This window comes from Acanthopagrus latus, chromosome 8, assembly GCF_904848185.1.
Source record: "Acanthopagrus latus isolate v.2019 chromosome 8, fAcaLat1.1, whole genome shotgun sequence".
NCBI classification, from domain to species: domain Eukaryota; kingdom Metazoa; phylum Chordata; class Actinopteri; order Spariformes; family Sparidae; genus Acanthopagrus; species Acanthopagrus latus.
Window position 1 is genome coordinate 12,512,397 of NC_051046.1, and position 24,801 is coordinate 12,537,197.

Below are 24,801 nucleotides of genomic sequence, written 5' to 3' on the forward strand. Positions count from 1 at the left end.
TGACGGTTCTACATCATGTAAACTTTATACACTCATTTAAAGGCACTATTGAGTGAGGGAACTGAAACTGTCAGGTCATTTCTGTTGGTAGAATGGACTATCAAAGCCGCTGTCCTGCTGCCGCTGTCTCAGCTCGGAGAACAGAGGCCTTAAACCAGCTCCATGCTGCTTCTCAGCCTCAGAGCCAGGAGTGGGCTCTCTGTGTGTGCTCATCTTTGCATGGTTCAAGGTCTGGGTGTGAGGCGTCTTCTTGGCGATTTCATTATAAACAGTCATGTCAGAAACATCTGGGGTGAGGCCACCAAACTCTCCCGGGTCACTGTCGGTGGCAGCAGAGACAGAGAATGGCTTAACTGGTTCGACTTTCCTTCCCGAGTAGGAGAGTCTGTAAACCTGGAAGCCCGTGTCTGAGTCACTGCTGGTCACACTCCAGTCGGTGTGCTTCTCATCTCTGACAGGAGCCTCCTGGATGACGCAAGGTTTGTTCTTTTGCTCAGAGTTGGGCTGGTTATCCACTCCCTGCAGGTACAGATTTCTGTTTTTGCTCCTCACAGACACATTGACAAAATCTACCTGGGATGGTGAAGTCATCTCTTGGGGAGGTTTGTAAGAGCGGAGGTGTTTGTGAGCAGCTGATTGGGGTTTCAGCCCTGCATCCGCTGTGGACACCTCTTTCCCAGACGCAGAAACGTCCTGGTGATTCAAAGGTTTTGTCCTTGCTGAGGCATTTTTTTTCTGCTCTGAATCAGCAGAAGTCCTTTCCCTGTTGGATCTCTCCTCTGGCCTCATGTCAGGAAGCCCAGGAAGCTCAGGAAACATTGATGTTTGATTATCACTGAAACCTGCGTGTCCACCTGGAGGTGACACAGCCGGCAAACCACCTGCCAATACAAACCACCAATTTACACCACATTGATATATTGAAACAAACACAAATTTGACAGTAGAGCAGTTCTGAACATCAGGACTCACTTTGTAAACTGAAGTTCTTTACAGATTTACTTTTGATAGGCGTCTCCAGCACTTTTGCCATGGCCGCCAGCTTGCTCGCTGCATTCATTATTTTCTTCTCAGCCCTGCAGAGGAGAGAAAGAGCAATACAATTAGCCTGAGGAGCCATGATGAAGCAAGCAAACAAGTTTAGAACAATTATGACTTCTTGCCCTGTAGTCTTTCCTCCGTCCTCCAGTAACTCCTGCAGACAGGTCAGATAATAGCGCCGCATCTTTCTGGCAGTGTCCTGCCTTTCCCTCTGCACCTCCTTGCGGATCATTTCGGCTGCGCGCTCCCGGCTCTCCTGGAGGTAACGCAGCATGTCTCCTGCCATATTCGACACTGTTATGATCTGTGCTTTTCACTTCACACAAATGAGAACTTGATTTGGTGACACTTGATGCACAAACACGCCTACCTGCATCAAAAGTAACAAATACATTATATGGTACAGAACATCATCTATGGAGTGGAAACATTGAATAAAAGCTATTGATCCTTAAAAATGAAAAATACTACGTTGAAATCCTGAAATTCACACAGGTCTATCAAAATTCAGCACCATCACCAACCTCTGATCTTCTCTACAGTCTCCAGGTATTGCTGCTTCATTTCCTCGAGTCCTTGCTGAAGACTTTGCTGGTTTTCAGAGCTCCTGTTAACAAGAGCAGTTAATTTTTAGTGCAGTTTTATCGTTGCTTATTATTGTTTAAGTGTTGACAAACTTGGCATGTCACAATAAACAACACCAACCCTGAGGATTCGCTGGCCCTCTTCACTTCTAGCTGCTGCAGATGCTCCTCCTTTGCCTTCTGTAAGCTGCTCTCATGCTCACCTACAATAAACAGTGTTATAGACCATCAACACAGACATACAGATACAGTGCAGTTTGAGTCCATTTATTCAAATTACATTTAAGAAACATTTTTGTGAGTGAAATACCTTTCAGCTGCTGCAGGGCAGTTTTGTGCTCTCGAACACTGTGCTGCAGTTGTCGACAGGCTTTCTCTAAGTGTCTCTGGAGCTCCTGATTCTTCTTCTGCAGCTTACTTACAGTCTCAGCACACTCCTTCCTACAACAAGCCTGATCCTTGTGCTGGGAAGAGTCTAGAGGACAGTGGAGGACAAAACCATCATGTAAACTTGTTGATAAGCACATGATATAGTCTAACAAAAACAATTAATACTTCATGTTATATGGATTTAAGATTCTATCATGCTCAGCTACAGATGGGACAATACAAGATTTCATTGCAGATGATAAAAACACTCTAAGCTAAGTTGATCCTGGTGAATTTCCAATATTTGGAGAATTGTGAATATCCTCATGAACGTCTTGAAAAAGCTGTCTATCTACATAACGTAAAGTCTGGCACTGATTCCCTCATTTATTTGGAATTACCAACGGGGGGAGCCTGCCTCTTTCCAGTCATTCCAAAATCCTAACCTTGTCACTATGGCTGAAGCCTCAGCTTGATTATTGTATCCCTCACAAAAGCAAAAATCAAAATCAAATCGTATGTATGTAAATACTTTGTATTCAAAACTCAAGTGTGACAGAAAGATGAGTTGACCTGCCAAAGAAAGGTGTTTGCCGCATGAACCAAACCCCCCAATCAACCCTGTGACCAACATTAAAGGATGTTAACAAAAAAAAAAAAAGATTTGTGATTAACATGTCAGGCAAGTGATTCCAGTATGTTTAAAGGCAATTTTAAAAGTTTTAAGCACATTTGGATGATATCATGACAATAAATTCTAATACTGTTGCAGCTTAGTGAAGGGACAATACAAGCATGTTACATACTTTGCATTCTATCCATTTCTCTCTCATGCTGTTGCTGTGTTTCTTTTAACACACGGCTCAGTCTCTCCTCACTTATCTGCGGGGACATAAATGAGAAGTCATAAAGGATAAAGCCACTCAGACACATTGTACCATAGAAAAAAAAACACAGAATATAATAAAAAACGCACATCAGACAAAAGTTAATTTTAAACTACATTATGTCATCATGGGAGTACTTCTCATGATAAAGGAAAAGGACAGGCTGTCCCCACACTGGCCTACACTTACAGGTTAAAATGTTGCATTAATAAAAACTTGCACTTTTCCCCCCTTCTTGCTGTTATCATTGTAAACCAAACTGGGGTTGGATATAATCATTTGCTATGAGTACTTGTATTGCAACCCAGTTACCTCGTCTTTCTGTGACTGAGTACATCGATCATTGAGCAGAGTCGGTCATTCAACATAAAATCACTTTATGACAATGGATAATCAAATTTTAACTCACTTTTTTCCATTCCTTCTTAGCTTTATTTACTGCTCTGTTGACTATTTCTCTGCAAGATGTCCTGATGATTTCTGTTATTGTGCCCTCTGACGTGGACCCACTGGTACTCCTGATGTCTTCAGCACCCTGCTGATCTGTTTTGGGATCCCTGAGAAGTTGTGTCTGGACCTCTGCCAGACAAGTCCGAAGCTCTGCTTGTAACTCATCTCTCATCTGCAGTCTCTGGGCCTGCTCCTTCTCTGCACGCTGACATCTCCATTCCTCCTCTCGGACTCCCAGAGTCTGTTGTAGTTTGGCATCCATCTGCAGGAGCAGCTCCTTCTTTTCATGGTCTGAGTTCTCTCTGGCCTGCTGCAAAGCCTGCTCCAGCTTCCTGCGCTGCTCTTGGAGCTTGGTTTGGTACACCTGCTCACTGCGGACCTGGATGGCAGAGATCTCCTGTTGTTTGTCTCTGTTCCAGGCCGCTCTAGCTCCGGCCAGCTCAGCCTTCAGCAGGGCAGCCTGCTCTCTCCTCACTTGCTCTAGCTGAGTCTGGAGGGCTGCCACCTCCTCTTGGAGCTCCTCCACTCTCTGGGATCCTGAGCTCTGTTCCTCAAGCTGGTTCTTTTGCTGCTTATGCCACTGCCCCTCTGCCTCCCTCAGGGCCTGGGACACCTGACACATATATTTCAAAATAGATCCAACATTAATAAAAAAAGGAAAGCTAATTCACAACACTTACAGTTGTAAACTAACAAAAAGTAAACCACATCATACCCGTTGTTCTGTCTGTTTTTCTTGTAGTTCTTCCCATTTCTCCCTTTCTGTTTGGAGAGAGGCTTGGTATTCCGGTAATGAGGTCAAATCTTCAATCCAGCGATTATAGGCCCTCGTTACTGCACCTTCGACCTGAAAACACCAGCACATTTATGTCCACTTCTGATTAAGTCAACTCCAGATGAAGGCATGAAACAGAGCATGTTGGAGAAGTGGTGTGCGATATAAAAGGAGGAAGGAAGGAAGGAAGGAAATCTGAAAGTCAGAGAACTGGTGCCACTTATATAAACATGCAGTAAAAGCACTTTGGCCGACTAGCACAAGTTTTATAAAGTAAACCCCACTGACTTGTTTGGCCATGTCTTCGAGGTGTTTCTCATGCAGCTCTTTCTGGATCCGTTTCCTGGCTTCTTCCACAGCTTTGCGTTTGACCTTGTCAGCTTCCATCTGCAGCTGCTGTTTCTGGGCACTGAGCCTGGAGTCAAGCTCCTCAACAGTAATCGTCCCACTGCTGGCCTCAATGTCATCTGCCTGACAGGATGCCTCAGCAGTCTCTCTTGTAGCAACCTCCAGCCTCTGGACCCAAGTCTTCTCCATCTGCAAACAAACAGTACAAACTTTCATGTCTAACATAAAGTCACCATTCAGGAGTTGAAGGAGCTGGACAGAGGATTTTACCTTATGTAGTTCCTCTTTCCAAGCAGCCTTGGCCGAGGCGACTTGAGCGTCCACTTGCAGCTGGATCTCTGTCTCTTTTTCTTTGGACCAGAGAGCTTTGAGCTGGTTTATGGAGGTCTGATGCTGAGCCTCAAGTTCAGCCCTCAGCTTCTCCATAGCTGTATCACTCTCCTTACTCATATTTTGCTAGGAATGAAAAGGAAATCCTTAATCATTCTCAATCCACTTTGTTAAATACAGGTATTTTCATCATTGCCAAAAAGCTTGCAAAACTGCCTTAAACAAACTGTCGTAAAAGTAAAAAATCATAATATTAATCAATTCCAAATCAGTACTTACCCTACAATAGTGTATTTGTATATTTTCAATTATGTTTACAGTTTGATGAGTGTAAACAACTGTTTGTAAACACATTTTAATACCACACATACACACACACCTCATTGTCTCTGATCAAAGCCTCCTCCTTCTCCCTGTTGCGCATGTGTTCTTCCAGCGAGTCCTTCTCCTTGCAGACCGATAAGTAACACTCTTGCACGGCCAACATCTTATCATTGGCTTCAAACAGCTGGGTCCTGTCAATTAACAAGTACTGTAAATGAGCTGCAAAGGTTTCCAGATAACTGAAGTTTTCAGTGACAGGTGCAGAGTACTCACTGTAACTGCTGGAGCTGCTGCTGGTGCTGTTCAGTCAGCTGTTCAACGTGAGCGTCATGTTCCAGCATGAGCTCTGTTCGGATCTGGTTCACCACGTCGTCCCTGTACTGCTGATGTATACGCTCAGATCTCAGTGAAGAAACATAAACATGTATTAGGATCACGGCTAAATAATTAACTGAAATATTATCAAAATGGCAAGATAACTGACAAGATAAAGAGAATTGTGAGACAGGAAATCAGGTTTTGACAAAGGTCCTGTAGAGATGTCCTGGCCGACAAATCTTATTCTTCAGATGTAAGGAAATGAAAATTGTAAAATAAAAGTGATCATTTCCACTAACTGTGAATCATATCACTGTCTTAATATCCATCAAAATAATCTTAATACAATGTTGTGTAGGCCTTTAGGAATACAATCATTTAAGGTAAACAAACATTAAATATATTCTTATTCCCTCCTTTGTGTCTTACCTCTCAGATGCCTCCTGCTTCTCTTTGTCCAGTTCCTGGATCATCTCCCTCATCTTGCTGCAAAGCTCCCCGTTTGCAGACCTCACCTTCTCCTCACTCTGTTTCAGTTCCTTATTCTTCTTTTCTAACAACTAGAGTTTAGATAGAACACTAATGAATATTTATTTACAGTCAAAAGAAAAGGACATGATTAATGTGAAAATAAACTAAGACCAACCTCCACTTGTCCCTGCAAGTGTTGTTTGTCTTCCTGTAGTCTAATGAACTCTTTCTGAGATTCTCCAGTGATGTCTAGATGTTTCATCTGGCTGGACTCTCTGACCTGTGAACAAAGATTCCGTATTTTACAGCCATTTAATTTCTTTCTTTTTATTTATGCATTTATTCTTGGGTTTTCTTATGTTTGTACAATTTGTACATTGGCACGAGCTTTTAATATTGTGTGTTTTCTTTAGTATATCACTGCTGAATACTTATATATTATATATTCATCCTTTTACCTCCCCTTTTCTGGAATTACAAATCAATTGGGTCAAACTCTCTTATTCTGAATACAAGCTATGAGATTGTTTGTACAAGTACAGTGTTAAAGCTTGTGTCTGGTCGGGCTCTCACCGAAGAGCTGAGCTTGGCATCATCTAACTTGGTCTGCAGCTCATTCACTCGACCCTGACAGAGCTGGAGCTCCTCCTGCAGCTGACTGATCTTCTGCCGCTTCCCCTTCAGACTACACAGACAGCGCTGCATCTCCACTCGCAGCAAACGCATTGCTTCATCTTTGGGCAGTTTGGAGTCTGACAGGTGAGCCAGGGCAGTACTGAAAATAGGTCAAGTCACATTTTGATGGTTATTGACAGAAGTGGTGATAAAAAAAGTAAAAATTCTACAAGGGACACAGAAAAAAGGACACATGATCACGATGTACCTGTGATGCAGGCCGTTTTTCCGATTTGTTTTCTTTAATCCTAAATCCACGCAGGATTCGGACAGCTGGTTCTCCCAATCACTGCTCAGGTCTAATGCAACAACACCATGTTTCACAGCAGATTCATACAGGGTGATCTGCTCCTTCAAATCAGCTAGATCCTCCTTCAGGATAAAAACAAGGAATCAAAAGTTTAAATCAAACAATTTAACGCACATACTTAATAGTAATAATGTTTTTAGAGTGGCATCAGAGAGTAAACCTGTAAGACTTTGTTCATGTTTTCGCTCAGTGCCTTGGCTGACTGAGCCTGCTGTAGTTTGATTTGCATCTGAGTCGTCTCCTGCACTGAACCTGGAGAAAGCAAAATCACAACAGAGATGAAAACATTATTTGGAATTGAGTGAGTTAAAAGTACGCATTTCTCAGTAATATCCTGTGATTTCCCTCCAACACAGGTTTTATCAAGTACATTAAAGAAAAACATGCGGCTGCAGTATATAGTCGACCCTTTGCTCACTTGTGTGCAGCAGCTTGGCACACTGTTGTTGACTCTCCTCCAGACGCTGAGTAAGGGCATTGATGACTCTGGCTCTCTCAAGTTGCTCTTCTTCTCTCTGGCGCTCTAGCTGCTTCACCTGCTCCCGTAACCCTTGACAAACATCAATCTGGAAGCAACAGAACAACAACACAGGAGCTTGGTATGTCTGCAGATGACTTAGACTCTATCAGGACATTATTATCTTATGGGGATACATAAATTCAATTTCCCTTTTGCCGCATCTTTCAGACCTGTTCATTCAGAGCCTGAGAGTTGGAGTCCAATTTCAGCTGTAGTGTCAACAGCGCAGCATCATGCTGCTCCTTCATGACAGTGAGGTCTCTGTCATGCTGCTCCCGTGCTCTGGACAGGGTGTCAGAGCGACAAAGCTCCAACATCTGCCCCTTCATGCTATCCATGGCAGCCTCTGCCACCCTCTGCCTCTTCATGTTCTGAAAACCAACGAAAACTACTGTAGACACTAAAAGACCACATCTAACATCAAAAATTTCAATGCTGGCCTGTTTGAGAACACAATTCATAACATTGCAGTGAGGTATTTACATGATTTCATATCAGATTTGTTTATTTTAATTTGGTAAAGCAGACATTGTTTTTTTTAGCTTCTTTCTTGCTTACAGATAACCTAATGTGTCTCAGACTGTCGTGTAGTTTGCTTTAAGCTTTAATCAAAAGCCAGTACAAAACTTACCTCATGGTCTCTCTCCATAAGGACCTTTATTTGCTGCTCCATTGCCTTCAGTTTGTTTTGCATTTGAACCTCTCTCTCCTTGGCCTCTTCAACCAATCGACTTGCTTCCTTTAGACTTACTGCTAGGCCATCTTTTTCATCTATTGATGAAAGAAAAATCGACATTATGTTCACCCGGGTAGCACACCCAGAGAGAGAACAAGGACAGAAAAGAAAGGCCAGCACAAGACCCACTGTGTTTTGTTGCAGATAGTGCAAGCTCTCTTAACAGCCACAAGGGGGCATCACTGCGTACTATAAGTAATTGAAGACTTTTTCATTTTATTTCCTCTTATCCATCTCAATCAATTCCACTGATTGATATTTATCCAGAGTTAATGGTGCATCAGGAAAAAACAAACATATCTGGAAATTATTTGTAAAACACCATAGTCAGACATAGTGAATAATTATTCTTTAAACAAGACTGTCCCTCACAACTACTCAAAATGTGTGAATGATTTGATTGTTCAAAGTAATTTTCACAGCAGCTTAAACATAGGCTTTTAAATGTATGTATGAAAAGAGAACAACATTCGACAATTACAAAGCATTACAAACTTGGTATAATCCAACTGCTTTTCATGGGCTATGAATTGAAATAAGCACTTCCCATCCCTCATTCGAAAGCAAACTGTTTGACACATACCTTTGGCGATGGCTAACTGATGCTCAACATATCTCATATTCCGCCTTGAATCCTCCAGTTTTCGCTCCAAGTCTTCAATCTGCCTCTGCTGAGCCTTGTTTAAAATCTGCAGCTGGGCAATCTGCTCCCTATCTGCTGTTTCTGAAACGCAGCACAAAAGTTTTGTAAATCACATCAATCACTTCACCTTAAAACAGGCATTTTAACTTTTAGCAAAGCAAGTGAATGTGATACAATTACACTTTAGATTCTGGTTTCATAGTGTTAATAAGTACAGATGAGCAAGGACCCTGTTTTATGTGTTAATGGATAATAAAATCTGTTTCAGTAACTCACCAATGACTATCAAAATGACACTCTCCTTTTTTTCTAGGCATATTTCTACACAAGGATTTTTACATTTCTCAAGGTGTCTATTAACAAAATACTGAACTCATGTTTCCAGTCAGATTACTGTCAAGGAGCTCGGGGTGACGTTGCTAATCCGAAACAACACTGTTAAACTGTGATAACATTCCTGATATGTGTAGTTTATATTGTTGGTACATGGACCAATGCAGCTCATTATTCTCAATTATCTTCAACGATCACAGATTTGCTATTTACATGTCACTATATTACTGTGCCATAAGTCCAGCAGCTAAATTAAGTGTGAAAGACTTACGTTGTGTGGAGTCAAGGAATTCTCTTTGCAAATGGTCCAGCTGACCTTGGTGAACAGCATGTGGGTTAAACATCTTTGGCTGATGAGGATTGTAGCTGGCCTTGTACTGATCTATTACCCTGTTCCCCTGTACAGACTAACAGAAAAATAAAGAAATAAAGTTGTGTTTAAGCTAAAAAAGCACTGTGTTAAATAGCTCAAGAATACAGTTAAAGTTGGACAAATAACTAGAATCTCTCTCAAACACACACACACACACACCTGTACAACATGCTGACTACGTGATACATGTACAAATATAAAGAATTAAATTAAAAATAATTGACAATAGACAGCAGCTTGACAATGCAATGATCCATCAACAACAGTGCTGATAGTTTAGTATTCCGGAGTGCCAAAATAGACCAAAATAAAACGCCACTCACTTGAAAATGGTTGCTGGCACCGTTGTGGTCCCCGTAGTTTTGGTTGTCTCTGCGTCCTCCGTCTCCATTGTACACTACACCATTATTAGCGTCTTGCAGGCATTGCTTAGTCTCATACTCGTCCGTGGAGAAATCACAGGTCTCTGTTGATTTTTCAGTGCCCATGCTGGTGTATGTATAATCATCCTGGGTGAACTGATGGTCCTGTGATTGCTGGTTCCACGCATGAGGCAGAGGCTGACTCTGGGGGTGACTCCGATGTCCATTGATCTGAGCAGCTCCATCCTCATAACTGTACTCATCATGAGGGTGTTGATCATAGTCAACCTCATAGTTCTTCAGATAGACATTGACAGTAATTAGTGCTTGATTTTTCTTCTTCTGTAAGTTCAGAAGACAAAAACAGTGGTAACAACCTACCTGTTCATGAGAGGCTGGCTTTGGATGAGCTGACCATTGCTGAGTCCACGTGGACTGTGGGCTGCATAGCAAAAAAGGATCATTTCATGACTACACGATCAGAAATGTCTATTTAAATCACACCAAGAGTTCTCCAAATTTGAGATTACAAATGCTTCAAAGGTAACATGTGTTTTACCTGTTGCCAGGTTTTTTATTGCTGCAGGGAGAGTACTCCAGCTCTGGGGAGGAGGAGTCCCGACTGTCCTCCAGCATGTCATCAGGCAGGTCTGTGAGCAGCTTCTGCAGCTGTGGGGAAAAAAAGAAGGAGAAAAAAAATCACATGGAAATGAGTCATGAAGGTTGCAAGCAGTAAAATAACACAGATAGAAAAAAAACAGCACAGAGAAAAACCGCTGACAGCCTGAGAGAAGCACATGTCAAGGGCAACATTAGTTGAGTCCTGACAATAAGTTTAAAAAAAAGTCTACCTTCTTCACAGGATCATGGCTCATGGTAGTCAACAAAAACATTTTACACTGATTTTAGTGTCCCCGGTCATTTTGTAAGTATGTACCCAACAATTCAAAACACTGATCTATTAATCATTTAAGTTGTCAGGCTAGAATTTCCAACTTTCATTAGTTCAGGCTTCCTAAATGTCAAGATTTGTCACTTGTATGTTTTTTAATCAATCAGTAATAACAGTAATCATTACTTGCTGCCCTCTGTGAAATAAAGCTCCATTTGTATAAGACACTAAATGTTCTTTTGGTTGAGAAAATCAAAACATGCAGAAACAAAACATTGACAAAAACAAATGTTGACATCTCATATATTCCTCTGCGTCAGAAATGGATTGACCAGATTTACAACCAGACATGTGTGATAGAACAAGGCAGAGCCAACTGGACTTACTTCCCACAAGGACTGTTGAATATTCCTCAAATCTTCGACTGTGTCCACCACCAAAGGACCCATATTATCCTTTCTACACATTTAACAAAAATTGAGGAGGCACTCCTGTTTCAGCTGTGAAGCCACATGATAACCTCCTAGCCTAATCTTTCTGCGGAGAAGACCTTCTGTGTGAAGCACGCAAAGTGTGCCTGGCATGTTGTCGGCTCCCTGTGGTATTGCTCTGTTTTGCTCCCAAAGAACTCCATTGTTTAGACGAAACATATAGCAATGTTAACTGGAGCAGAAACATTCCAATTACTGGTGGCAAATATTTTCCACTTGACCAAACTTCTGTATCCTACACAAGCAATGAAAAAAAAAATCTCAGAATAAATATTCCTTCATAGTCCAATTCTTCTGACTATCGCAGCCCAAAACATTCAGAAGCAGTTTCTTCATGTTCACAATAAGATCCAAGTGGAGTCAAGTGGAGAAACAAGGTGAGCTAATAGAGAGAAAGTAGGGAAATCACAGGTCAGAGCTGGTTTCTGTGTGACACACCTGGAGGAGGCCTTTTCACTGAGCCAATAATAGCTCAGGTTAACAGATTGTAGGGCGTTAGTAATAACACAGCATGCCTGTCTAGTTGTGAAATAGGCCGTTCATTTGAAATTCAAATAGTTTAAACCTCAAATGCTTCCCCAGCCAACAACACTAAGTCAGACAAACAAATAAGAACATGACAAATACATTTGATGTTAAAAAGGGAGCATGAATATTTTTGCAAATATATCAACGTATCAAGGTGAGACAAATAATGCAAAGCTCGGGAAGTAATTTAATACCTGTAATGGAATTACATAATTAGGATACAAAAAAATATGTAACTTTATTCTAACTATGTTACAGAAAAAATATGTATATGTATTTATTGGATTACAGATACATTCAGTAAAAACGTAATTACAAGGAGGATTATGATTTATAATAATGACAGTCTAGTCTGTGACCCTGCACATGTGCACACACTACAATACTTCCAGATCTCAAACAACTGACTCTCGTCTCAAGAAACCAAATATAGAAATGTGCATTCTTACAGAATACACTCTTGTTATTAAGATTAAATAAAAGAAATCCTGTTGATTTTTCTTTTCTCTAGACTTTATTTGTGTATGTTTGGTGTTGAGGTGATCCAAGAACAACAGAAAAGTAATCAAGTAATATTGCTTTATCATTGTGATGGTTGGATTGCTTTGCTGACGACATTCTTTAAGGAGGTAATAAGAGACTGTATCAGAATTAGAGCCAGACCAATTTATCAGCAGGCCAATATTATCGGCCGATATTAGGCACTTTCAACTATCGGACAGTTAATCGGACAACAGTCATTTTTCACACAGCAGAATTTACAAGCAAAGGCAGCCACCAAAGCACTGTTACCAGTGAGTCACTCTATCATTAAGCATAAGAAGTCCTTCCAAGATGGAGAGATGACAAAAGAAGCCTTCATTGAAGCAGCTGACTTGTTTCGGGATTTTAAAAACAAAGTGGAAATGTTATCATCAATCAAAGCTCTCAAGAGGTACAGTTGCACAGCGCTGTGAAGTAATGGCCGAAGATTTGACAAAGCAGCTTCAGAGAGACATTGCAGACTCTACAGTCTACAGACACCAGCGATACAGCCCAGTTGTGCAAATTTATTCGGATGGTGTGAGGTGCTATTACCAATACTTCCCCTGAAAGGACGCACGCGGGGAGAGGAAATTTTTCAGGCGTTCAAAAACTTTATGGAGAAAACCACCAGCCTGTGTAAACTGGGAGCAGTTTTCATGGCTGTTTGTTACCTGTGTGCATTACTGCTGTCAATTTTTATGTGCAATACCAAGGGTTGCATTACTTTCTCCGTATCAGTTTTATGTAGATAGATCATTTAGATCTGGTCACTTTGAAAGTAGCTCTACAACGTTCCTGTTGGAAACACTCGTGTTTAGAATGCCACAAACCCTAGAATATATTTGGATGTTCTTCTGATCTGTTGTGATAATAAAACAAACAAGTTTATTTTTAAATTGCATTATCATATTATTTCAGTGATCGGCCGATATATCAGAATATCAGATTTTTAAATCACCAAATATGTGTAACGGTATCAGCCTTAAAAATCCTTTATCGGTCGGGCTCTAAGCAGAATACAATTTTAAAGTAAGACTCTCAATCCTGCACATTACCGAGTATTGTTTAGGGCTGCACATAATAAGTAATTTCAGTATTGATTAATCCTCAGTTTCATGTTTAATTGATTCAATAACCCCAAAAATGTTGATAATGCTCATCACAACTTCCCAGAGCCCAACGTGACTTCAAATTGCATCCTTTTTCCAATGGTCAGTTAACATTTACATTTGCTGGACGCAGCAACTATACAATGTAGTTGTATCAGAATCTGTCATCTAATATGTTGGATAAAGGATGTCTGAAAATGTCACGTAAATGCAACAGTAACGTCATCCAAGCAATTTTACAGTTCTGCAAAGATTAAAGTTTATACCTTACCTCTTGCTCTCTTGCATAGTCTTCCTGGTCGTATTCTTCTTCATCATGCTGTGTTTGAAGAGCAGCGCTGTCAAAGTCAATAGACATGATGCACAGTCTACTGGTGTAAATTAGGGTGTCCTGCGAGAAGGGAGAAATTACAAGCAAACAAGAAAGGTATCGTTACATTCGTAGATAAATATAGGATCACCGTTTTCTTCTCTACAATACAGCTAAAGTTATCTTCAGCACTGATTTGGACCCGTAAAACAGACAAGTATCTTGATCTTACCTGCTGGCATCAATGAGACAGATGTTTCTTTTAGTGGGGTGCTTAATCCTTTATTTAACGGTATCAACTGCTACTACTGTTTACATCACAAAGCAGTGTCACTAGCTAACCAGAAGTAGCCATATTAGCTTGTTTTAGCCGCAACGAGCCCGACAAACATCCAAAAAGATGACCTGGCCATGCTTTAGAAACCCCTACGACAAACACGTTTGGTGAAAGGCGTAGATTCGCTGCCCCACTGACAAGTTTGGTGCCAGTTCGCGAACAATTTTTGCCCAGCAGTTAACTTTGTGAGGTGTAAAGCTAACTCGGGCTAGCCGTTAGCACGTCCACTTTAAGAGCAGAAGACTCGCCCACTTTGAAAACTCGCGCGCATTAGCAGCGCCAATCCACCGCCAGCAGAACACATACACACAAATACACCGACATTAACACGAGTCGGACTCACTACATTATACATTAACTCACTAACAGGTGCGTAAACTGGTTTAACATTCCATTCACTGTTACATAACTTGCATGGTAGAAGCTATATCATAACCTTTTTTGTTTTTGCTACCAAAACACCGGAACTGAGAAGCTAATCGTGTCTCCATGGTAACAGTTTCTAAAGAGTTATGGGAAGTGTAGTCGCCGTCTTCGCTAGAAAAATGAAGCTCAAAAGGGTCTCAAAGAAAATTTCAACAATTTCACTTCCTTTAAGATTGATTTAAATGCATGTAATTAATTACGCATGTGTTCATTTTCACAACTTTTATTCACAACATCACATAACAGCGGTAGTCACACAAACATATAATAAATCTTCCTCCCAATCATTATCAAGTGCCCAGTGATTTACATTTAGTTATTAAAATCCAGTGTCTTCGCTTTTTTTTTCTCTTTAAATCTTAAATGACTGCCAGTCTGTGTGCGATTGACTATAACATGACGGATTCGTGATTAGAGTCGGTAATATTCGAATATTCACATGCAAAAAAACAATAATTCCGCTTTTATTATCTTTTCTTGAATCATGTTTTTCGTGCATTCCAATCAAACTGTTGTTGCGTTGTATTAATGCGATATCCCATATGTTATTTCCCCACTCTGCAATCAAAGTAAAATCAATCAAACTGTTGTTTGTTTATTTCATGAATTAAATTGAATTAACTAATCATTCTGTGACTTCTCAGATGATCTTGTAACTACTCACTATTCAAGTTAAATGAGGTTTAATCTAATATTATATATATTTTATATATATAAATATGTTTATTGTATGATATATACATATATACATATTAATTCTAAAAATAAAAATAGTACAATATTTTACATTCACATTAAAATGTGTAAACAAGCAGAGATGCCACGGACATGCCACAGGTTGCCACTGCGGTGTCACTTCCTGCCAATGCCACTGGGAGGACCTCGGTGTTGCTGAAAAATCTTGAATCAACTGAAGAAAAAAATTACATATATCGTGACGTCATCACGTCACCTGCGTTCCGCTGCGTACGTTGAACGACCACTCCTCCTTCTACAGATACTTCCGTGTTTTGGCCGCTGCAGCAGCCTCGACTGTTTCAGAGTCAGCTCTTTTGTTACAAACAGGAACTAACCAGCACTAATCTGAGCTGAACTCGTGATTAAGAACTGATCTCAGTTCAGCGGTTTACTCTGATGACAGTCAGCTGATCGTGATCAGGATATGTGACAAGCTTTGAGTTCTCCAGCCCGAGAACAAGAAGTACGTTCATAATTTTTTTTTTTTAAGTTGCAGACATGGCCACTAACCCACCAAAGTTAAGGACTAAGATTACTGCCAATGAACGGTGAGTAATAGGGAGATGTTCTGATGGTCGGTGAGACAGAGGGCGAGAAAACACATATGTAGCCTGTTCTGTCTGATACTTCATTTCTTCATTCATTACAGGCTGCAAAACCTGAAGAATACTTTTGAGACTAAGTATGGAGAAGCTCCTCTCTTCTATGCATATGCACCAGGACGGGTAAATCTAATAGGTAATATCATTTTATATAGTAGGTCTTGGTTGACTTAGACAGTGGATTGTCAATTATTGCAGATTGAGTTTATGTTGCTTTATTTGCCCCAAATACAGTGAACCTCCAGCAACAAAATTACATAATAAAGACAGAAAAGAACAATGATGGATGTGATTAACTACTTTTACCTAAGTATGGTTCAGTTTTGAGGTATTGCACTAAAGTATTTAAATGATCTGCCACTTTACACTTTCTGTAAAATCCTTCATATACATCGTTTTTGAATAAATGTTTTCATATTGGACAGGAGAGCATATCGATTACTGCGGCTATTCTGTCCTTCCCATGGCCATTGAACCGAATATCCTCGCAGCCGTCTCAGTGAACACTTCAGGGACAATCACACTGGCCAACACAAACCCTCAATACAAGTAAGACTTGAACATCCATGATCAGTGTTGACTACTTATTTACATTGTGCTTGTGTAATTAGTTCAGGAGCTTAAAGTGCATGTAAGTTATTGTCCATTTTCAGGGTGTTTGTCACTTTGTAGGGATTACTCCGTGTCATGTTCAGAGGACATCGCCATCGACAGAGAAAATCCAAAGTGGCATTATTATTTTCTCTGTGGAGTGAAAGGTATCCAGGTAAGATGTGTATTTTGTCCTTATTAGTAGTGTTCAGTGCTGTAAGAAAACATCATTTACAATTATGGAATAACCTTGCTGCTGTTTTGTTTCACAGGAGAAGTTTGGGATCGTTCAGTTGGCTGGGATGTCATGTGTCGTCGATGGAACCATTCCTCCGAGCTCGGGCCTATCCAGCTCTAGTGCCTTAGTTTGTTGTGCCGGGCTTGTAACAATGGAGGCAAATCAGAAGTCGCTCTCCAAGGTACAGTGATTTAGAATCCTGATGACAAACCAACCTCCTTTGCACAGGAAAAAATATGAATATCAGCAAAAAATTGTTTATTTGAGAAGCAAATGCAACTCATAATGTTCTTCACCTCCACAGCAGTTGTCATTATGCAAGTATATTTGTCATTTTAAAATATTAATTCCTTTTCTCATTATTGTCTTCTAGGTGGCGCTTGCCGAGCTATGTGCCAGATGTGAGCGCTACATCGGCACAGAGGGCGGAGGCATGGACCAGTCCATCTCATTCCTGGCAGAGAAGGGAACGGTACGTTGCTCAGTGAAGGTCCAACAGGTTGATCAGGATCATATGGTCATCCAGTCTAATAATACACCAAGTGAATGTCTTAAAAAAAGCCTGTCCCGCCACACAAGTAGTGATTTCAATAACGGTTTGTTGCTGATGATCCTTTTCTGTGTAGATAACAGTCACCAGTTGTGTTATGAGTTTTTTTGCTTATGTCTCTCAGGCCAAGCTGATAGAGTTCCAGCCTCTGAGAGCCACTGATGTGAAGCTCCCTGGTGGGGCTGTGTTTGTGATCTCCAACTGCTGTGTGGAGATGAACAAAGCTGCTTCTTCTCACTTCAACATCCGTGTGGTGGAGTGTCGCATCGCGACAAAGGTATGGTGATATAGTACGGCTTTCAACCTGATTCTGGAGTAGTGATGTGTGATTATATGGATTATTGAGATTATTGAGTTTGATTGTGCCTTGCTTTCCTTGTTGCATATTGGAATTAATATATAATTAATAACCTGCTGCTGGGTTACAAACTAGAGTCAGTAGAGCACTGCATAAAAAACATTTTGATCTGAAACAAATACTTGTGAATATCAATATTATTTATAATTAAGTGGAAAGAATTTCTTGAAACATCTCTACGTCTCATTACTGACATCAAACAGTTGTGTGTGAGTGGCTCCATCAGAGTTGGTTAAAAACATGTCTTGGTGTGTGTGCCCTCAGATACTGGCCCAGGCCCGGGGTCTGGACCCGAGCAGGTTGATGAAGCTGGCCCAGGTTCAGATGGAGCTGAAGGCCTCCCTGGAGGAGATGCTGGCTCTGGTGGACGAGGTGCTGCATCCTGAGCCATACGGCCGAGAGGAGATCTGCAAGGTGCTGGGCATCACCTCGGAGCAGTTTTCAACAGAGCTGCTGAGCGCTAACACCCAGCATGGTGAGAAACATCACGCAGTAACCTCTGTGTATTTTTTATATGTCAGAGCTGAATTATCACTGAAAGCTTAGTATCCAGTTAATAAAATTAAGGTTAAAAAATGACAGTTTTTCTGATTGGCTAGCTGTTTGAAGTCACTTTCACAAAGTGGGGACTTATGGATTTACTTTTTTTTAAAGATTTTTTTACCCATTTTAACTCTTATCTCTTAGGGAATGTGTTGAAAAACACCATGCTATTTAATTGGTTAGTTTCATCCAGCCCTATGTGAACATCACGACAACCAAGCATGAAGTTGGGCAGGTCCAGACAAACTTGACAAACTACATCTGTCTCTTCTCTCTCTCATCTCAGAGATGCATTTCAAGCTGCACCAGCGAGCCAAGCACGTGTACGGTGAAGCTGCGCGGGTGCTGCGGTTCAAAAACGTGTGTGACTCTGAACCTGCCGACTCCGTACAGCTACTGGGAGACCTGATGAACCAGAGCCATGCCAGCTGCAGAGACCTGTATGAGTGCAGCTGCACTGAACTGGATCAGCTGGTGGACATCTGTCTGTGAGTACAGCAAAGTTTCACCTGCGTGGATCTCTTATATTTTTCATTTTTAGTGTTGGTTGGTCAGTGAATGAATATGGGCCTGTGTACTGTATACAGTGGATTTGGAAATATTGTCTTAACCACGATGAGATCTCAGTTTTTGATCTGACAACATTACCATCTCTTCCAAGTTATATCCCTCATTCCTCTTAAGTGAAATACAGACTTGACACTTTCTTCTTATCGCTCTTGGTTGCAGGAAGTCGGGGGCTGTGGGCTCTCGGCTGACAGGAGCAGGTTGGGGCGGCTGTGCCGTCTCCATGGTTCCTGATGAGAAGGTGGAGTCCTTCTTACAAGCAGTGAGGGAGGCCTACTACCTCCCTGACCCACGCAGAGCAGCGATGGAGAAACAGAGTCTGTTTGTGTCGAGGCCAGGTGGAGGAGCTGCAGTTTTACTCGAGGAGTGAAAGACACCAGTGATGTCTGTTTATACAGCTATCATATAGTCTTACAAACATGGCTGCAGGGAAATAAATGGCAATTTTCACACTTTCACTTGAGACAGGGGGCACTAGCAAATAACAATGCAAAATGTCACCCTTACTTTGCTGTTTACTTTAACTTCTTCACTTTCCACAGATTATTCTTGAATAACAAGGGCCAAAATATCATTAACAGTGGTGAATTATTTCTTACAAAGGGAATATTGTTTTTTGTGTCGAAACATGTTTATTAAAATCAGGAATGTTTGGCGTTTTGTTTTTTGTTTTTTTTATAAGTTGATTTCTAAAAGAGGACAAATAAAACAACAATCATGTTTAATTTGTGCTGCTGTATGAAATTCATCCATCCTTTTTTTTATCGTACATGATCATAATGCAGAAACAAGGGAGAGAAATCACAAAGAAATATTTTCTGGCTATGCATGTTTCTTCTGGCTGTGAGAGAGTGTCGGTGTGTGAGCTGTAGGGAAATTGAGCCCTGATCCTAAGATCACATGCTAGGCTTGAGCTTGTCCATAGGATCTATTTTCACCCAGTGATGGCGTAGGCTCGGAGGTCTAAGGCACACATTAATGTATTGAGACTGTAGTGGACATGTAAACATTGAACTAAAGAATGAATGTTGTTGGCTTATAGTAGAGGTTTTCAAAGTCGATGTCCAGCATACTCTAAGTTTTACTCCGTATGTTTTATTTTCTTGATTATTAGAAGCAACTGGCATCCTGTTCGGTAATAACTCAAATGTTGTACTATGTTTAAAAGCGTGGGCGAGCTTTGTATTTTAAAGAGGCTAACAGATTCAAGCCATGCATTCTAGTGTTGCACATTTCTTTGAATAAACTCAGGAAGAACCTTCAAATATCATAGAAATGCTGTATAATCTGTTACAGGAATCATTCAAGGCACAGCACAGGGAAAACAGAATCATTCAGAGGCATTCAGTGTATTTAAAGTAATAATTAAGTTGTGCTTATCATCATATTCAGCAGCTTTTATGTCAATATTACAGAGACACTTGTATTCTAGCACTTTGTAAATTCAGACTAGAGTTTCAGTGCATAGGCTTTACAGATGGAAGTTACGAAAGTCTAACTTTCTGTTTTTGCTTGTCATTGTTCCCCTTAGGGTACTGAAATGTCCCAACCGTTCTTTATTGATCATGAACGCCACTGAATCAATGCACCAACCATTTAAAGATTTAGCTGTATCAGTTGACGCAGGACGGCAATTATTTCTCTAACTATAGCAACTCATGCATAATAGTGTCCTACATGATACCTGCTGCTGTCAAGATGAGTTTTCACAGTAAAGATCAAAAACGCTTCCTTGAGATTATCATACATGTCTCGGCAGGCCTTTGACATTCAGTCCACGTGATTCACACTAATAAAAAAATGAGGTACATCTGTGTTGTTGGTTTTGAGCATGAACTCCCTCAAATGGAGGACACTCATCCCTTGTGCTTGGTATCCTGCAGCGAGTACAGTCTCTGTCAGTGGAGTTCAGGCTCTGTGCTGCAGCTGGGGAGTCTGTTTTTTGCTCTGTCGCTGCTTTCATCAGAGATGCAGGACACTTCATTCTTTCTCTTCAGCATGTTTTCTATCCAGTTTGAGCTGTGTGGCGTTCTTCCAGGGGAGCGAGCAGAAGACACTGCGCTCGCCCTCATGTTTTTGCCCGAGGTGATCAGCTCTCCGTAGCCCTGCTGGTGGGAGAAGGCGTAGGCTGAGCGGCGGGAGCTCGTCCTGCGTACTCGCCTCAGGTTCTGCCCCTGAGGTCCTTCCCTCTTTCTGGACTGCTGTAGACGACGAACCTGTCAAGATACAGCAGTGGGAGGAAAAGATAAGTTTTCTGTCCTTTTTATTTACATCAGTGAACATAGTAGAACAACAAGGTAAGAATACTCCAATACCACTTAATGTTTTTTTTTTCATGACATCCTGCTTAAATGTAGGTAGAAATACAGAAGTATTAGCAGGAAAATGTACTTTAAGTATCTGAAGTAAAAGCAAGAAGTATCCCCTGTGACTGGTATATTAATATTACTACTGATGCATCAATGTGTAAGCAGTAATTCACTGTTGCAGCTGCTCGAGGTGGAGCTAATTTAACTATTTTATGTACAAGTTGGTCATTTAGTCCAGTGGGTCCCAATCTAAAGATCTGGCCCCTACAAAGTGTCATGACATAAATCTGAGGGGTAGTGAGATGACAAATGAGGCAGGAGGGAAGAAAAAGTCTCTTTATGAACTGTATTTTTTAAGACGATCATAATTTTTTCTTAACCTAAGAGTAACTGTAGCTGTGACCAAATGTAATGTAGTAAAAAGTGCAGTATTTCCTCCTGAAATGTAGAAGGGTACAAGTAAAAAGTAGCATTAAAATGGAAATACCCAAGTAAAGTACAACCACCTCCAAACTATACTTGACACTGTAAACACTGTAAATGCATGAAAGTTATTGTACCTTATCTGTTAGAGTTGGGAAGAGGTCTACTCTCAGGAAGCTGACAGCTAAGCCGGGCACGACACACACCACAGTGGTGAGCAGAATCACCAACCATACGCTCTGCTCGGAGAGACAGCTGCGTGCCGTGCCTGGAACAAAAAACCACAACTTTCAATTTATTTAGACTTCCATACATCGGTTTTATTCCTTCACACAAACCCGACTGAGACAGACTTACCAACAAACGGGAAATTACTTGGGAAGATGCCAAACATGCCGTTGCTTTGCATTGCAAACAATATGGCGAAGTAGATTGTGATGCTGCCCCATACGAAGAGGTGATTGACAGCTGTCCAGTAGTGTTTGTCGAGTCCAATCTGGGGACAGAAAACATGCTTCACAATCGTCTGTCTCACCAACAGAGCTATATTTGTCTCCTTTGTTCCGTTTGCACTCTTACCTGGACACTGACGACAATGACCAACGATGTTGCTATGGTGACAGCAAACGCCTGTTGGTCCTCTTTTACCATGACAGAGAAGGCTCCGTAAGGAATGAAGAAGAGCAGGAACGAGGTGCCCATCCCCTGCAGCGCGCACAGGAAGAACTGGCGCTTGTTGAAGAGAAGGTTCTGCTGGCCGGGTTTGTACAGGCACGGGTAGCGAAGGCTGTTCCGGTCATCCACATCCTTTAAGAAAACGGAGCAATTGTGACTGTTATGGGATATGTTATGATGTATTGGTACAAGGAGTGAAGTAAGTGCTTGCTGTTAGTTGTTTGAGGGTTGATCAGGTTAGGAGTTCCAGTCACACACACCGTAAGTTCAATTTACTGTCGTACCACCCGGAGATGTGAACTTGAATGATGACGTGAGTTAGATTCGGGTCGAGTCAAGTCACTGTTAAATAAACGACTTGGAAGAGTAAGACTTGACTTGTAAGTAAGAGTAAGAGATTTGACTTGACTTGTTGATGTCTGTGTTCATTTTATGTTGTCAGTTTAGTTTTTAAAGTTTTTTGGAGTCTTGTTCTCTGGATTTTTATTGTTCACAAATGACAGGGAGGGAATAGTTTTGGGGATTGAGAAGAAATAAGCAACTAAATTGTGATTAAGTTATTTGTTTTTTGTTATATCAATAACTATGATACAAATTAAATGCTTTGTGTTACCTTTTGTTACAACAGGTCAGATGAATTGGTCAATACTATCATTATTAGACAGGTACCAACCTTGTCTTTTCTCTTATATACATCAGTGCTTTATTTAACACTATTACCTGATCAAAAAGTCCCATTGCCAGGACTGGTAAAGACGTATAGACTATGTTGAAGAGGGTGATAAACCACTGGTCATACACAGTCTGTGGAGAGAGAACAGATATATACATGATTAAAAAAACTGTGAGGTGGTTTATGCTCATAGACCCCCATTTCATAGTGAAGTCTCCCACAAACTGACAGTAGATAAGGCTATTAAGCGCACAAAGATGCAGTAAGGACAAGGAATGATTTTATTTCCCATGCAAAAAGTTAATATACATGAAATTACGTGTATTTCAGTTAATAAAATCAGAAATCAGACTAAGGGAATGACCATCAGGAGAAAAGAGAAAAGAGCCAATCAACTGTTTTCAGTTATTTTCAATGACATGGGATTGTTGATGTACATGGTTAATAAATAAACAATAATAAACTTTAAACCAGGGGCTTAATGTGCAATTATAATGGATCATTAGACAAAAAAATGCAATAAAAACATGGAATTCAAGGGCAATAAAAAAGAATGATAAAAATATATATAAAAGATTAAAACAAAAACATTGGAATAAGGTCAACATTACACAAATTATCCAAATGATAGTCTGTACAGATGTGTTTGTTTATCTTTCCAGCTCAGCATAAAAAAGAGAAACTTAAGATATCTCGCTGACATATCACAGTATTCTTACCTGAGCTGAGAAACCACAGAAGAAACCGTACCAGAAGTGAACCAGCGTGAAGGCAAAGTTCTTGTAGAAGAAATAGCACAGGAAGTTGCACATGCGGAAATAGGACCAGCGGCCGTGCACCAGGAGGAGCCGCTGCAGGTACCGAAACTGAGCGAAGGAGTAATCTGAGGCCAGAACAGCCTGCATCCCCTCCTGACCGCTGATACCCACACCGATGTGAGCCGCTGAGGAAGAAACACACAGTGTGGGTCACTTCCCTTTGAAATGAAAAATAGTAACCATCATTGAATAATTACTGAAATATTCACTATACTTAAAATGACAAATATCACTTTAAAATTGGCTGATTATTTCCATTCATGATTTGAGAATCACACAAATATCTGTAACTCAAACGTGTCTGTGAATATGCAACAGGCGACACGACACGTTGCTACATGGCACTTTGATCGTGAAGGTGACTCTACTCTATAGAGTATACAGGCTACAATATAGTATAGAATTGAGTATATAGCACATACAATCTGCAGCTTCAGCACCACAGTTATATGGATTTATCAATCAACACAGTACTGGCTGGCTACTGATATTTCATCGTTGGGGCCCTCTAGATTTGACCTTACACAAACCTCACTCAGATAAAGGATCAATGAGTCAGGCAGATGAGACTTGACATGTTCAGCTAAACGACTCCTACAATCTCTCTGCTACTCAGGGAAGGAGAGGGGTTATGGGAAGTTAAACAGTCACCTATGTTTATAGGCATATGTTTTGGTGGAAAATGAGAATCAATGCTCTGTGACTCAAATGTTAAGGTAGTACGTGACTCAGATGCTTCATGCTGCTGTTCCCAAAGTTGCCATTTCGGTGTGTCATCTTACCCTTGGGTGGATGAGGAAGACCCATCAATCCCGAGACTTACTCTTGATCATGCTGACGTCATTGGCTCCGTCTCCAATAGCCAGGGTGACGGCCCTCTTGTGCCTCTTCACCAGCTCCACCACCTGGGCTTTCTGCATCGGAGTGACCCGGCAGCAGATGACTGTTTTGCACAAACAGGCCACGTCGAGCAGGATGTGCTCGAGCAGCGGCTCCAGAGCGTGAGCCTGCGGTGACATCACAGACCTCACACCTGTTAAACCTCATCATTACCAACACATAACATCAACCCCCTGCAGAGGCAACACCAAGCAACAACTCAGTGTAACATTTCCACCGGCTTGTTGTGCATCACACACCTGACTCGAGGCGCAGCTCCCATGTGGGGAAATGGATTCTTAATGAAAACCTGTAATAGAGCCGAGGGCCCTCAGCGGCCCAGCAGCTCTCTGCTCATTACAGTCTTAGC

At 41.1% G+C, this 24,801-nt stretch overlaps 3 protein-coding genes across 15 annotated transcripts in view; 1 reads left to right on the plus strand and 2 right to left on the minus strand.

Annotated features, from left to right (window-relative positions):
- Window positions 1-14,079, minus strand: cep152 (centrosomal protein 152). 7 transcript variants are annotated; one of them, XM_037108352.1, is made up of 28 exons: window positions 13,937-14,079; window positions 13,666-13,785; window positions 10,409-10,518; window positions 10,231-10,291; window positions 9,811-10,146; window positions 9,386-9,521; window positions 8,722-8,862; window positions 8,034-8,173; window positions 7,573-7,773; window positions 7,301-7,448; window positions 7,043-7,134; window positions 6,781-6,944; window positions 6,471-6,672; window positions 6,073-6,177; window positions 5,856-5,986; window positions 5,382-5,510; window positions 5,164-5,299; window positions 4,725-4,910; window positions 4,395-4,643; window positions 4,047-4,178; window positions 3,291-3,944; window positions 2,801-2,876; window positions 1,936-2,100; window positions 1,747-1,828; window positions 1,566-1,648; window positions 1,164-1,320; window positions 973-1,076; window positions 1-881 (listed from the first exon to the last, which is right to left on the minus strand). In XM_037108352.1, the coding sequence occupies exons 2-28, from the start codon at window positions 13,750-13,752 to the stop codon at window positions 76-78; spliced, it is 5,013 nt and encodes a 1,670-aa protein (XP_036964247.1). In that variant the 5' UTR covers window positions 13,753-13,785; window positions 13,937-14,079; the 3' UTR covers window positions 1-75. The 7 variants fall into 7 exon arrangements, 5 of the variants coding, with proteins under 5 accessions (XP_036964247.1, XP_036964246.1, XP_036964245.1 ...); XM_037108351.1 differs by having other exon boundaries at window positions 1,003-1,076; window positions 8,034-8,176; XM_037108350.1 differs by having other exon boundaries at window positions 8,034-8,176.
- Window positions 13,736-19,379, plus strand: galk2 (galactokinase 2). Of its 4 annotated transcripts, none has more exons than XM_037108362.1 (11): window positions 13,736-13,821; window positions 15,696-15,753; window positions 15,855-15,943; window positions 16,233-16,356; window positions 16,480-16,573; window positions 16,671-16,817; window positions 17,010-17,108; window positions 17,311-17,463; window positions 17,809-18,019; window positions 18,374-18,575; window positions 18,817-19,024. In XM_037108362.1, exons 2-11 carry the CDS (start codon window positions 15,704-15,706, stop codon window positions 19,022-19,024), a joined length of 1,377 nt encoding a protein of 458 aa, XP_036964257.1. In that variant the 5' UTR covers window positions 13,736-13,821; window positions 15,696-15,703. The 4 variants fall into 4 exon arrangements, with proteins under 4 accessions (XP_036964257.1, XP_036964258.1, XP_036964256.1 ...); XM_037108363.1 differs by lacking the exon at window positions 13,736-13,821 and adding an exon at window positions 14,322-14,410 and having other exon boundaries at window positions 15,702-15,753; XM_037108361.1 differs by lacking the exon at window positions 13,736-13,821 and adding an exon at window positions 14,325-14,410.
- Window positions 19,208-24,801, minus strand: part of atp8b4 (ATPase phospholipid transporting 8B4) — a 15,799-nt gene continuing 10,205 nt past the window's right edge. For all 4 annotated transcript variants that reach the window (XM_037108354.1, XM_037108353.1, XM_037108355.1 and 1 more), the window contains 7 exons: window positions 24,376-24,559; window positions 23,454-23,677; window positions 22,782-22,865; window positions 21,966-22,193; window positions 21,744-21,882; window positions 21,524-21,654; window positions 19,208-20,870 (listed from right to left, as the gene is read on the minus strand). In XM_037108354.1, the coding sequence (XP_036964249.1) occupies window positions 20,553-20,870; window positions 21,524-21,654; window positions 21,744-21,882; window positions 21,966-22,193; window positions 22,782-22,865; window positions 23,454-23,677; window positions 24,376-24,559 (1,308 nt within the window). In that variant the 3' untranslated portion in view covers window positions 19,208-20,552. The remainder of the gene's footprint in view (window positions 20,871-21,523; window positions 21,655-21,743; window positions 21,883-21,965; window positions 22,194-22,781; window positions 22,866-23,453; window positions 23,678-24,375; window positions 24,560-24,801) is intronic.

What these genes read in the sequence shown, in the direction of transcription:
- cep152 (XM_037108348.1), bottom strand. Translation starts at nt 13,752, where the DNA reads ATGTCTATTGACTTTGACAGCGCTGCTCTTCAAACACAGCATGATGAA. An exon ending in ACTTGCAGGGACAAGTGGAG is followed by an intron (nt 5,987 to 6,072) that starts GTTGGTCTTAGT and finishes TCTAAACTCTAG; the next exon opens with TTGTTAGAAAAGAAGAATAA. An exon ending in AAGCAGGAGGCATCTGAGAG is followed by an intron (nt 5,511 to 5,855) that starts GTAAGACACAAA and finishes TTCTTCACTGAG; the next exon opens with ATCTGAGCGTATACATCAGC.
- galk2 (XM_037108362.1), top strand. Translation starts at nt 15,704, where the DNA reads ATGGCCACTAACCCACCAAAGTTAAGGACTAAGATTACTGCCAATGAA. An exon ending in GTGGAGTGAAAGGTATCCAG is followed by an intron (nt 16,574 to 16,670) that starts GTAAGATGTGTA and finishes TTTGTTTCACAG; the next exon opens with GAGAAGTTTGGGATCGTTCA. An exon ending in CAGCTGGTGGACATCTGTCT is followed by an intron (nt 18,576 to 18,816) that starts GTGAGTACAGCA and finishes TCTTGGTTGCAG; the next exon opens with GAAGTCGGGGGCTGTGGGCT.